Raw genomic sequence first — 14,238 nt, 5'->3', positions numbered from 1 at the left:
GAGGGAGTGCCATTTAGATATATTTCTCATTTGTTACTACTTTTATAAAAAATACTACAAATGGAAAAAAGGGCACAATGTTTTGCCATCATTTCATTAAGCCCAAATAAAACCCAACATACCCCACCTAATCTTATTTTTAAAATTATTTGTTATTGGCACTTTTGAAATTAGAGGCGATTAACATTGATTCAATTGGAAGAACACCCGACCCAAAAATTAGCGGGTTTGGACATGAAATTTCCGACTACCATTCAGACTCGAGCCGCCCAATCTGGTTTTGGGGGGAAAAGGGTCATGGACAACCCAGATATGGACATTTAGCCTAAAGTTTGGCAGATCCAAATTAGCGGTTTTGACGAAAAGTCCTGCCGATCCAGCCTATGATCACCTCTACTTTTGATTACTTCTTTTTGAATGTTTTATTTTGAGTTTTTTTTTCTCTATTCACCATCTCATTATACAGTTTACTGTTTCTCTTTTCATCCATCTGACAATACTATTTTGCACTTTTATTTTTGGATAGCATGATTGTTCAATGACTCTAATAAAATTGAAGCTACTATAATTATCAAAGTTTTTTTTTATTTGTATAGATTAATCTTTCCATTAATATAGTTGGACTTAGGCTCCTTTAAAAAAAGTTGGACTTTGGCCATGTTTTTTTGGGCGGAATTGAATTGAACTGAATGTGTATGAACTGAACTGAAATAAAATGAATGAAAACTGTGAGAGAAAACTAACTGAAACGCCTATTTTGCCCCCCTTCTCTTTCTAAATTACAAAAGGAATGTCAAAATCAAAATACCGAAAATAAATTTACAACGCTCACTCCTAAATCACTTATAAGAAGAAACTTTACAAATCACCCATACAATTGAAAAAAATCGTTATAAAAATCACGCAAATCACTCAAATAATCAGGAGACTTTATTAAAACTTAAAATTAATATACAAACTAAAACTAATAACCTAGAACGTCAATACATACAAAACATTTACAAAAATTTACTTACAAATCACTATTCTCAAGAACCATTCACAATTAATGGTCGGTCATGATAAAAAAAATAGAGGTGTATTTGTAGTGAAATCAGATTTAAAATTAAACAAGGAAAAAAATTATTTACTTTTTTTATAGTGTTTCCTATATATAATGAAACTTTTACATATATTTGGACGTATTTTTTCTATTATATAATAGCGATAAATTATCAAGGTAAAAAGGTTTATATAAAATATCATTCAAGAATTAAAGTACAACATATCTCTATTATATAAGGGAAGGGGGGGTATGGTGTCCCCGAATGAAGAGACTATCTTACCCCCTTCCCATTCTAAATTACAAATTACTTACAAATCAAAGGGGCTTCAAACAAAAATATCAAAAATATAATTATAATAATCACTCACAAGTCAACAAAATCATAAAATTCATAATTTACTTATGCAAATCACTAAAATGAGGAAACTTTACAAAAAAAACTTAAAAATTCACTTACAAACTATAACCTATGAAAAAATTGACTTGAAATCAAAGTGTCTACTTTCTTTACAATTTATGAAGTACTGTACTTAATTCAAAAATCAACTAAAAAATTAAATATTGAAATCATAAATAAATTCAAAAAATTTCTATTTTATTCATAGAATTTAACTTTGAAAAGTAAAAAAAAAAACAAAAAGAATGGTGAGAGACTTAAGTGACAGAAACTAAACCAATAAATTTTGCAACTAAAAACAATTATAATTCGTATGTATAATGTTCAAATTTTGACTCTTATGTCGAAGAAAATTGAGTTTCTGTTCGAAAAAAATTCAAGCACGCATCGCGTGCAAAAAATTCTAGTAATAATCTAAACTAAGGTTAGAGTAACAAACTATTCTAGACGGAGTAACATCATTTTACCATTTTAACGATCACTCTTATCGTCTTATATTAGACTACTTAAAGTAATCTCATCTAAAACTTAAAAATGGTTTTATATCTAGAAAAATTACACTCTCTCCAACCTATATAAGTTGCAACAGTTTTACAAATATTCAACACTTTTTTCAATGCACAACTTTAACCACTAATATCTTACATACATAAAATTATTACGATCAAAGTAAGTTGTAGTGCATTTCTGCATGATTTTGTGGGTTTCTAAATGATATAGTAAATTATTCAGAAATGATACGTGTTAACTTTTGGCAATTTGTACACTAATATTAACCTGAATCGATCCATACGAGACAGATTGTTGATGAATATGTCGATCAAACTGTTGTAATTAATATAAAACGGAATCGGGCAATATTAATCTATACAAATATATTAAAAGGTGTGCATAATAATGTATACACGCCACGTGACACCAATGTTACTCCATTAGAATTGTCCAGTGTGTACATAAGTCAGGTCAATTAACAAAGAAAAAATTAGCTCGCAACAATATTTGAACATGTGACCTCTTGATATTATACATGATACAATTATCATCTCAACCAACTTTTAATCATGCTTTAAGTATCTACATTATTATATTTGTACTTTTCAAATATTGAGTTTTCCTTCATATCTTTTAATAAAAATGGAAAAAAATACATATCAAGTTCGAAAAACAGCATCAATGTCCGAACTCAAATACCAATTTATGTTGATAAAAAAAAGGAGTATTGACTAAGATATTGATATTGAGAGAGATATGAGGAGAGGTGGGAGAGACAAAAGCGGCGAGTGTCACCAAAAGAGGAGAGAGAAAGAAAGAAAGAAAGAGAAGAACCAAATAAGGTTGAAAATGGCCTTTCACCACCCAACTCCAACGCTAAATTCCACGTTTCAAATCTCCCAAATCTTCTCCTTCTTCTTCTTCTCCTGTTAACCATTTTCTCTCTCCTTAGTCCTTACCCCCAAAATTAAAAATAAAAAACACTGAGAGAGTTCACTGCTACAGTGCTCCACAACAATGGCGTCTGAGTTTGAAAATGGAGCTCTCTTCTTCTGGCTGGTGGCGTCATCTGAAATTACAGAAATACCCTTGTGGAAAAATTACCGCCTTTTTTTTTACAGGGGTCATTTTCCATCATTCTCTTTAATTTCTAAGATGATTTTAAGGTCTGCAATGTCATTTTAGTTCTCTTTCTTCTGTAAATTTTTTTTACCTTTTTCATCTGTATGGTTAAAAGGCAGACAGGATGAAGCCAGGCACTTCTTATTATATCTCACTCTTTTTTTTTTTTTTTACTGCAACTAATTGAAAGAACTCGATATTTTTTCCTCATTTGGGTTTTTTTACATTTTAGGTGGGCATTTTAATTTTACTTAACTTTAGGAATTTCATTTTATTATCTTAGCATTTTATTTTCGTTATTGTATTTGTAGATTTGTCACATTTTTTACATTATTATGAAGTGACGATGACAAATGTAAGTTTTATTTTTCGTTGGGAAATTTAGTTATAAAATTTGAGATAATAGTTCTTTCATTTGTTTGCTTCTTTATGTTGATTAGTAAAATGAGTTGATTTTTTTTTTACTTTCTATTGTTAGTAGGAATTATTGATATTTTTGTTTCCATTTTGGTAGGGTAGGGTTGTTTTACAATTCTGTTTATGTGTTTGTTAATAATATCGAAGCATACTACTAGTAGAGATTGGAGAAGGATATTAGTTAGCCATTGTCCAAGATCACAGCTTTAAATGTTGAATTTATGGTTCTGTTGATAATTAATGTATTAATGTGGTTGTTTAGTTGAATATTTTCAGTTAGTTGAAACGTCAGGGAAATTTTGATTATGTATTTTGGAAAGTAGGTTTTATTTTTGGAGGAAATTAGAATATTTTTTTTAAGAAAAAACTTCTTTTATTAGAAAAAATTGACAGAATTAATCCTTATTATGATCAATCCGCTCAAAAATAATCCCAACTTTTGATTATTCTAGAATAATCCAAAGTATTTGGAGCACCTTTCCAAAATAATTCAAATTTTTATTTTTCTTGCCTTCAATAATCTCTTTCGGGTCTATTATATATAGGATAACTAAAAGTTGGATTATTTTGAAAAAATATTCCCAATAATTTGGATTATTCTAGAATAATTCATAGTTGAGACTTGAGATTATTTTGAGCTGAACGGTGATAGTGTGGATTTGTCAAATTTTTCTTATTATTACAACTACTCCCCTATGTCTCATAATTATAGCTGCCAAAATAGACATGTACTCGTTACCCGATTTTTGAAATACCCGATTCGAAACCCGTTTACCTGAAATAGAATTGAAACACGTAATAACCCGACCCAGATTAAAACAGACTTGAATATGATCCGAACACGAACGTACCCGACCCGAATTGACCCGATAATGGTGACAATAAATTGAACCCGACACGAAAAGTTGTCATATTAGTTACTTTTTAAACAAATTTAAGGAAAATATTATTATGAAATACTATATATGATTTTGCCACTTTCCATTAATTATTTAATTTATTCTCATTAGTCTTATATGTGCTATATTTATTTGCGAGATTGAAAATTCGATCTAACCCGACACGACATGTTTCGAAACCCCATGGACCCAATATGAACACGTACTCGAACAAACTCGACCCGTATGTAACCCGAACACAAAGTTGATCCGATTATGACCCGATTCGTTTTGACCCGACTCGTATGACCTGTTTGTCACCTCTACTCATAATATAGTACTTACATTTCTTTTTAAGTGTTCCAAAATGTCGTACCTATTTTATTTTTTATCAATTTATTTAGATTAATCATCCTCAATTTTTACACAAACCTTTCAAAAAACCTCAACTTTTCTTTTAAGGGAAATTCCACTTGGTACCGCTATAATCTTTGTTTTTTCATTTGATACCCAAATTGTTTTTAGAATTAACTAGTTGGACCACCGCGTGCTACGCACGCGGTAGCCAACATGAATTATAACAATAATTTCAATTTCGGAATAATATAGTTGCATATAATAAGTTATATCTAAATGTAAAAGTTTAATTTTGGACATTATTACATGTAAACCAAGATATAAACATTGAAGGAAAAAACAAATATTACATTCCTATGATATATTATTTTACATATAAAATATATTATTTTACATAGTTTACAATATGTACAAGCGTGTCTATATTATTTTATCTTACAATGGATATTCAAAAGTAATTTACACTATAGACATAGTATTCAAACGGTAGCATATGTAATTTCCTTGGTTTTCCAACGTAGTTGTTTGTTATCTCCAAGCATGTATGTAGTCAATTCTATATTGAAATATTTGTCCTTCAACTTCTCAACAGTTTCTTCAATAAATATTCGGCGTTCCTACAAGAATAAATGTAATTAATATTGATTATTGGTATATTTATATATATTATGTAATATGAAATGATTATTAAGGTACCTGCATCGACAGTAAAGATATCTCAATTGCTTTTTTGTCCAAAACAAACTCTGCATGATGACCAAAGAGTGTCATAGGTATCTTACCGCTGGAGTTTTCAATATCAACATGTAGGATACATCTGCAGTGAATGAAATAGAACAGATAAGTAATGGGAGATAATTTTGAAAAATAATGGAAAACAGTGTGAAAAATTACTTGGGTTCAGCTGTTGCAGCATGTGGAGTGGATGAAGTTGAACAGGTAAATTCCTCTCCAATGTTAGCGTTACATTTTTTGTTGCATACGTTGCAAGAATCATATATTAGACTATGCTTATTAGATATTTCTGTAATTTTTCCTTTGATACGCACATTCTTTCCAGCCTGACATTAATAAAATTAAATCAAATAAAAAAATTACTAAGAAAAATATAACTATAATAAAGGAATAAGAAGTATATTTATATTTAAATTACAGTATAACCTGTTGTTCTGGCAGTAAACTGATTAAAACATCTGAGTGTCCATTTTGCTCTGTGTTTTCATTGCTCAGATTAGCAATCGATGTTTTTAGTTCGTATATCTTTTCAGTGTTTTCGACAACCCTGTAACAAAATTATGTGTAAAATTAGATAACGTTGGTAATAATTAGTTTACGGCTACTCTTTTATTTAACTTACCAGTTATGTAATGCAGATGTTGTTGGTGAATCAGTGTTTATTTTGATAGTCGAAAGAGGTGAGCTGTTCCATTTCGCTCCTATAAAAACATATTAGTAGACTTATAGTTGTTTTAACAACAATAAAATATTAACAAAAATAGCTGAAAATAAATAATAATAACATAATGGTAACACTAATGTTATTATAATAAAAAGTAAATGTGGTACTTAAGTTTTATTATAATTTAAAGCGGATACCATCGAAATTTTTTGCTACAACACGTGTAACTTGAATAATAGGAAACGAATCGATCATTTCAGCAATCTGTTCAGCTTCATGTGTAGCAAGAGTGCTCCATACTGACAATGTTATTGGTGTTAACCTGTCATAATATATAATGTACATATATTGTTATTTAAATGAATCATTTTAGAATAATTGATATTGTTGAAATTATAAACTTACGATGTATCTGTTAACTGAATATCACGTATATCATACGTCCTTCCAGTTGTTTGAGAAGTCACTGTTCTTATTTCATGTACATGGATAGCAACACCAACAATATCTGCAGATACAATTGACAAGATTGGCCAACATACCATAAAATTGTAGAAGCCGTAAGTAACGAATTTTAGTTTGAATAAAATTAATAGTAGATATAACTAATGACTAACCAATTCTATCGCTTTTTCCAATATAATCATTTACCGCATCAAGTGATACCCAGTAGGACGTTTCACTTATTTGATTATGTATGGATGATTGGGTTTCGGTTACTTTTGTTGTTGACTTGATGGTCATCTGATATTGTTGCTCATTTCTGATGAGATAGTCAGGCATTCGACTGATAAGTGGATTTGTTATATCATATTCTTTTCCTTCATGAAGTGTATCTCCGAAGAGATCAATATCTTGTTCAAATATTGTTGCTCTCATTTGTACACCCTAAATATAAAATTAACATTTACAATGTTATGGAAAATAATTTCGGTAATGAATATGACTTGCATACAAAATAAAATAATATAAATGTACCTCATGTTCAAATATAAGATTTTGCATCTTCACAGTTCCTGAACGAGAAGTCTTTGGAGGTTGCTTTCGGAGGACGACAATTGTAGTCGTAAAATTACGACTTTGGTCGGATAGATCAGCAAGTGCTACTCTTTCCATAGTAATGATGTTCTTGCAATGAAAACAAAAATATATATTTATATTGTGCAAGCATAGTATTCGTAAAAATTTAAATATAAAAACATGAATTGTAGTGCATTCAATGTTACGAAATATTTATAGTACTATTGAATTTAACTAAGTTTAATTTATAGGTATAGGAGACTATTTTTAAAATTTAATATGCTAAATAAGTGAAAAAGCTGTATAAATATAAAACTATATTTAATTGTTAAAAATATTTACCTTTAGTAGGACACTAACACTTTAAATAATTCCAGCATGTTGTAAAACTTCGTAGCATACAATATTTTGCGTTTCTGTGTCGCAAGTTGTATGTCGTTCATCGGGTTTAATAACAACTCGAATGTCATGGCTTTTTCTTGCACGGGATAAAGCAACATAAAGTTGGCCATGAGAGAAAACTGACCGCGGTAGATATATACCAACTTTGTCAAGAGTTTGACCTTGAGCCTTATTTATTGTCATAGCAAAACTCAGTCGGATGGGAAACTGTTTTCTCCTGAAATGAAATGGATATTTATTCACAGCGGATGGTTGTAATGGAATACATGGTATGAAAACACGTTCGCCTTTGTGATGTCCTACAATAATTTCGGCATCAATAACATTAGGTAAAAAGCTTTACAGAGCAGCCTGGTACCGTTGCAAAGTCCCGATGTTGGATCTAGGTTACGCAGAAGTATAATAGGACTGTTTTTTTTTAAAACTAAATGGTGGGGTGGAAAGCCATTTGGTAGCAGACTGTTTAGAAATTCAATTGGATAATCATTTGCTGAATTTCCTATCGCTTCGTCAAAACTTCTGTATTCGTATGCTTCTCCTGGCTGCCTGTGAACTAAATTCGAATTAATAATTTCGGCGTCTTTATTTGTTGGTGTTAAAATAGCTTTTGCTGCCGTAGATAATGTACGTGTGTTCATGGAATCAATATCTGGATATATTGCTCAAAATTAGTTGATCAACAGAGAGAGTTTCATTGTGATAAGGTATCACAAGTGACTTCGGCAGTGGTATATATCTTCCGTTTTCATAAGGTGGAGCTCCTTCACCCAATTGTAAAGGAATTCACTGAAAGCAGGATCATGAATTGCCCTCATATTTTGCTTTAGGTGAATCTTCTCAAGTATTGTCCATAATGGAGACATGACAAAGCTTGCATTGATGGCTTCTTGTAATGTACTTTTAGGTATGACCGGTAATACTTGCCTGAAATCACCTCCGAACACAACAACTTTCCACCAAATAACAATTCGTTCGAACATATATCTCTTAATGTTTTTCAAGGTATTCTATAGTTTGTCGTCTTGCCATAGATGCTTCATCCCAAATAATTAATCTTGACATACGAATTAACTCTGCAAGTGACTTTGTTTTGAAATTTGGGAGTTCTGATTTTCATCAATATCTAACGGAATTTTAAATCGAGAATTAGCTGTTCTACCACCTGCAATATTTGAGCTGCTATTCCGGATGTGCAACAGCTAAAGCAATTATTCCTTGTGCTCTTAAATTTGCAAGCAATGTAGAGTATAAGAATGTCTTTCCAGTCCCACCAGGACCATCAACAAAGAAAGCTCCGGGTTTATTGTGAATAACTCTATCATATATTCTAGCATATGCAATTTTTTGCTCGTAGTTAAGCAAATCAACGGCACTTACCTCTTCAGCAGAGATTGGGATTCGAAGCTCTTCTTCAATTTCTTTCATCTTTTTTTCTTCATAGCTTTCTTCAACTTTCAGTCCTCCGAAGTCAAAACTATCAAAGCTTTTTCCCATTGATTCAATGAGGTAAGAAATATTTTTAAGTGTCATTTGTTGTACTTTTCGTGCATTTTTCGGGAAAGAGTAATGTAGTCTTCTGATAATGCGGAATAGAATTTATCCCACAATGATCTCGGACTTCTCGGTTGACAATATATAAGTAAAGTGCAAATAATCTGCGTAGAACAAATGGTGTTTGAAAATGTGTAGCTTCTTCCATACATTTTTCTATGGAATCATCAGCTTCAAGAAGTCCGTGTCGATATGCTGCTTCACGAAATGTTGAACATTTGGTTGTATTAACAATAAGCAAATCTTCAAATGATTGAGGCCCCCTGATGTGAGTGAGTAACAGGCGCAAATAGTACGTTCTCCTTCGACAGGATTCGCATATATTACTCGTCCTATGGCAAACCCTCTTTGACGAGGACTCCAAAATCGCTCATTTTTCTTCGGATTCCAAACATAATGCTCCGGAAATTGTTCGTATAGTAGAAGTCGAGAATTTCGATCAGTCCGATTTCTTTCAAAGAAAGCAGTCAACATGGTCTTTCTTCTACTGTTATTCTCAGCTATATCTTCCAGACGTTTCTTCTGATCTGTATGTCACGAATATTTTGGAAGATGTACTTGTAGGGCAACGATGTTTGGATATATATCAATTGAGAAGAAATCTGAAAAACCGCCAAGCAGCTTCCGGAGGATGATCCATCTTGCAAGATTGATATGCACTAAATTTCATCAGCACGATTTGTATTTGTTGCATGTGGAACAGCAACAAAGTACACGATCAATGTCCTTTATAAAATATATTTATATAAATACTTGACAGCCTTATTGTCGAACAAATTTCCACATTTTATATGGCAATACAATTGGCTAAACAAAAAACGGATTAAAGGATTACCCATCGATTATCCAATAGTACTCCACGTATCCGACTTGTCCTGCATCATCACGACGCCGATAAATAGGAAAGGAATTGCGACCATTAGTTGGTTATCTCCGCAAAGTTACGAGGATACTTATTCTTGCAAACTATCATCTCTCATACAAACATTTTCGGATTATCTCTGCCACAAGGACCATGCATCATATGTTTCAAAACAGCTTCATGAATATGAGGATTCAATGATCTATCAGGAATTTCAGCGCATACATAAGCATCATATTGATCCGACTTCGAATTTTACTTTTCGAATCCAATATGATAAGAAAATGAGCATGTGGTAATCCTCGTTTTTGGAATTCAACTACATATACAAATGCCGCAACAATACCAAACAATTTTCCCTCAACAATATCTTTTTTCAACTTCGTCAATTTCGCTCTGAAGACTCGGGATATAAGATCTGGTCTATTTTGTACTTCTTCATGGGGGAGCAATTCTCTTTTAATTTCTGGCCACTGAGGATTGCACGTCATCGTAATAAAGAAGTCTGGTTTTCCATAACGTCTCACTAAAGCCATTGCATCAAGATATCTACGACGCATGTCGTGGACCACCTATGAAAGATGGAGGGAGAATAAAAGGGCGTCCAATATTGGACCCTTCGGTTTCTCCAAGATGTAAACTATCAATTATTCCTTGATAGAGTTCAGCACGAATAGTATCTTGATTGCACCTTATAAAATCAAGACGGGTCATCTCAATTTTAATGTACATGTCAACAATAAAATTGTTGAAGTAGTCGTCCACAACGAAGCAAAAGTGACGTTTGTCCAATTCGGATTTGGAATTGATAGCAATAATATTCTCTACAAGAAACCTTTCTATTCGATGAAGAAGATTGAGCAACTGTATTGATTTAAAGAATGTTTTAGCAATCGAATGATAATAATTTTTTTAATAATAAGAACGTAATTAAAATAATTTTTAGCGGACAAACCTTGTTCTTCAGCTTCAACTAAATCATCAATAGTTTGGACTAAGACTTCATTGATAGGAAATGTTGAACATCTCTGTCGATGTTGACGACCACTGGAACTACGATATATATTTCGATGCCATCCAGTTTCACGTAAGGGAATATAACAGGATATTGTAAGGATCGTAACATCCATAATAGTGACATACACGTTGGCTTGAACCTGAATGTGGTCGTACGATAATATCATGAGTTAGTTGTTGTGACGAACCACCATCTTCAACCCAAATAGCGGCTACTTGGGATGCAACTGGGGCGTTATGAGTACGCTGATCATGGTTGGGGTCTGAACGAATCACTATCCGACTGCTGTCACTAATATGCTGGTCTTTTAATGAACGGAAAAACTTTGCATACGGATTTGATTCCATTACTCGCATCAAAGTCGAAATAACACTTGGCAGCAATTTAGAAGAACTTTGGACCCGATACTCCATTTCCATCTCGGTGTCGAAAAAATATAATTGTAGATACCGTGGAGCTTGTTCATTCGGAAGTAGGTCGTTAATATAATGATACACTTGTCCTTGAACTTTAAAAGTGTATATTCTATGATCTCTTCGGGCAAGTTCTTTATTTTTTTACTCCAAAAAGATGTAAATGAAAATAGACTGCTATATAGCATTATATATTGCCTGAAGTTTTTTGAATCATCATCTGTTGATAAAAATAATCTATAAAGATCGGGTTGTATTAAATTACTTGCTAGACGATATCTCCTTCGTTGCAACAGAATTTCGTAGATTCGCCTTCGAGAAGCTTGGCACCACAATGTTGACATGTGGACGGAATTGGAAGGATATAAGGTTCATGTGGTGTTTTTTTAGTACCTTGTATAAGACGAAAACCATTTAATATGAAAATATTTAACACAATATGATATAGTATGTATTTTTGAAAATATGTTCATTAATAAAAATCACAACCTGAAGTATTAGGAGAACTTTAGATGAAGTTTTTTTGCACGCGAGGTTGACGCTTCGTTTTCTTTATAACTCATACCTAGTGCTTTGAAACTAATCATAGTACACGATACAAAATAAAAGCACATATAATATTTAGAAAATCCCTATCAAATTATCAAAGTCGAAAAAAAAATAAATATAATATAGTACATGAATAAAAATTACTTTATGCAAACAACATACCTACAGAATCACCGAATGGATTATCTTTCGTTGCTAGTAGATTCGTATTCAATATCTGCAATTTCATATGTTTTGTCAATTAGATAATTTTATTTGTATTGTATATTTTGAACCATAATTTAAGTCTAAAAACATAGTATATTCTTATTGATTTAGAGGTATCTAGATTGGCAGATGTATGTACAATGGAAGTTTGTTCACTTTGGAATTCTGAATATTGATTGGTACGTAATTATATAGTATGAAAGTAATAACGTTACAATATTGATCACAAAATGCAATAATTATAATAAATTGCAAATCAAATTGAGTTTGTTATCTATCTTCAACATGTCTTTTTCTTCCTAAAGCTACATTACTACTTCTAAAGTGCTCAAAGATGCTATGGATTTTGGTGAAGACAAAGAGGTACTTCTGCTGTGGATGGATAAACATTATTATGGATATTTTAGTACGAGATTTTATTTATAATTATTTATAAGTTCATTATTATCACAATTTATTACCGCCTACCATATAGGTTGTTATATTTATAAATGTAGATGGAGGTGTAGCAAATTCTTTACCCATGTATTTAGAATACTTACAATATTTAATTTTTTGTTATATAATATAGGATGCTATAATACCAGATAATAAAAATTTACATCACTTTTACATTGAAATTAACATATTTAAAGACTGATAATTCAATTGCAAAATTTCAAATTAAATTTTACATTGTAAAATGAAATTTGCTTTTGCATAATAAATTTTGGTGACTATAATTACAATTTATCTAAATTTAAAATAATAATTCTTCGTTTTTTTTGTAATTTTTGTATCCGTGTGACAAAAATTATATCACTTTTTTTTATTGAAATTAACATATTTAAAGAATAATATGTCAATTTCTAAAATAGAAATTAGATTTACATTTTGTATTGAAATTTGCTATTGCATAATACATTTCGGTGACTATCACTACAATTTATTTAAATTTTTAATAATGATTCTTCTTTTTTCCGTGAATTTTTGCATCCGTGATGAGTGGGTTATCTCCTTTTTCATGTTCTATACTTTTTAGAATGAAATGTTAATAAAATAAAAGAAAAACGATTATTAGATAGAAGTAATCCATTATTTAATGTTATTTTTATTACATAGTAGCATTTATTTTAGCAATTTACATTTTTTTTCCTTTTCGGACAAATTAGAAATGTGTCATTATTCTAACCACCGTCTATTAGAAAAAAAACAAATTGTCTCATTTACTATACGTGATATAAAATATTACTATTGATTATATATAATTTTATTTGTAATAGTTTTCTTTGCTTTTAGAATATTAGCCTTACATGTCAAAAATTGGATAAACAGAAATAAAATATATTTTTAGTTTCTATATTTTGAGGAAACAAAAAAGAAATAGCCGTTACAAATGGAAGTTGTTGAAGTAATTAATTGAAGTTGAATAATTAAAGTTCACACTCTTTAGTGACCCTACTAATTATTCCTTCACCCACTTGACCTTACTTATTTGGCCATTGTTTCCAAAATCGGCGGACTTTCCTTTTCATCAACTGGTTGCCACTGCTTGCTTATAGAGATAGTCCCAAATACAATAATGTGAGTCGATTAACTTATCTCAGAATTAGCTCAATTTGAGAGTAACCCTTAATTAGTTTCCTAGTGTTTAGTTGGTATATTTTCTTTTATTTTTATTAGTATATGAGAACTTGAATATGAAAGTTTTTAAAAATTGTAAAAACCTAGTTTAAGATTAATTTAAATGTGTATAGAATAACTAATATCTGAAAAACAACCAAGATAATGAAAGCTAAACAAATCTGGTAGTGCCTAAAGCTAATGCTGACAAGGCATAACTATGATAATTATTAAGACAATAACATTCTATAGCAGCTATCTTTCTTACAATATGTTATTTGTAAATCAATAAGACTATAACAAATTACAGAAAGAAGGAAAGCCATTCAAAATCAAATACTTTAAGTGATTATGTGATCACTTTGGCTGTTTGAGGCTTGTTTGACATTTGTAGCTACTTTTAACGTTGTTCACCATGACAAGACTTAAATTTTTAATGACATTTCAGATAGATATCCAGCGGCAAGACATATTTTTATTTGAAAATATTTACAAATATTTAAAAAT

At 31.0% G+C, this 14,238-nt stretch overlaps 1 protein-coding gene across 2 annotated transcripts; it reads right to left on the bottom strand.

Moving 5' to 3' along the window:
• Window positions 1-4,944: 4,944 nt before the first annotated feature.
• Window positions 4,945-12,141, bottom strand: LOC104884801 (replication protein A 70 kDa DNA-binding subunit B-like). 2 transcript variants are annotated; one of them, XM_057394430.1, is made up of 10 exons: window positions 12,085-12,141; window positions 7,086-7,235; window positions 6,725-6,995; window positions 6,513-6,615; window positions 6,305-6,429; window positions 6,066-6,144; window positions 5,870-5,990; window positions 5,603-5,769; window positions 5,405-5,525; window positions 4,945-5,325 (listed from the first exon to the last, which is right to left on the bottom strand). In XM_057394430.1, exons 2-10 carry the CDS (start codon window positions 7,221-7,223, stop codon window positions 5,188-5,190), a joined length of 1,263 nt encoding a protein of 420 aa, XP_057250413.1. In that variant the 5' UTR covers window positions 7,224-7,235; window positions 12,085-12,141; the 3' UTR covers window positions 4,945-5,187. The 2 variants fall into 2 exon arrangements, with proteins under 2 accessions (XP_057250413.1, XP_057250402.1); XM_057394419.1 differs by lacking the exon at window positions 12,085-12,141 and having other exon boundaries at window positions 7,086-8,154.
• Window positions 12,142-14,238: the final 2,097 nt, after the last annotated feature.

This window comes from Beta vulgaris, chromosome 1 (genome assembly GCF_026745355.1).
Source record: "Beta vulgaris subsp. vulgaris cultivar EL10 chromosome 1, EL10.2, whole genome shotgun sequence".
NCBI classification, from domain to species: Eukaryota; Viridiplantae; Streptophyta; class Magnoliopsida; order Caryophyllales; family Amaranthaceae; genus Beta; species Beta vulgaris.
The sequence above is the reverse complement of the archived record's forward strand: the minus strand, read 5'-3'. Positions and strand labels throughout refer to the sequence as shown.

Bases quoted from the DNA above. Each gene is read 5' to 3' on its own strand.
- LOC104884801 (XM_057394430.1), bottom strand. From the start codon at position 7,223: ATGGAAAGAGTAGCACTTGCTGATCTATCCGACCAAAGTCGTAATTTT. The intron at 5,770-5,869 runs GTTATACTGTAA...TATTAATGTCAG, and splicing joins GTTTACTGCCAGAACAACAG to GCTGGAAAGAATGTGCGTAT. The intron at 5,526-5,602 runs GTAATTTTTCAC...CATTCACTGCAG, and splicing joins GCTGCAACAGCTGAACCCAA to ATGTATCCTACATGTTGATA.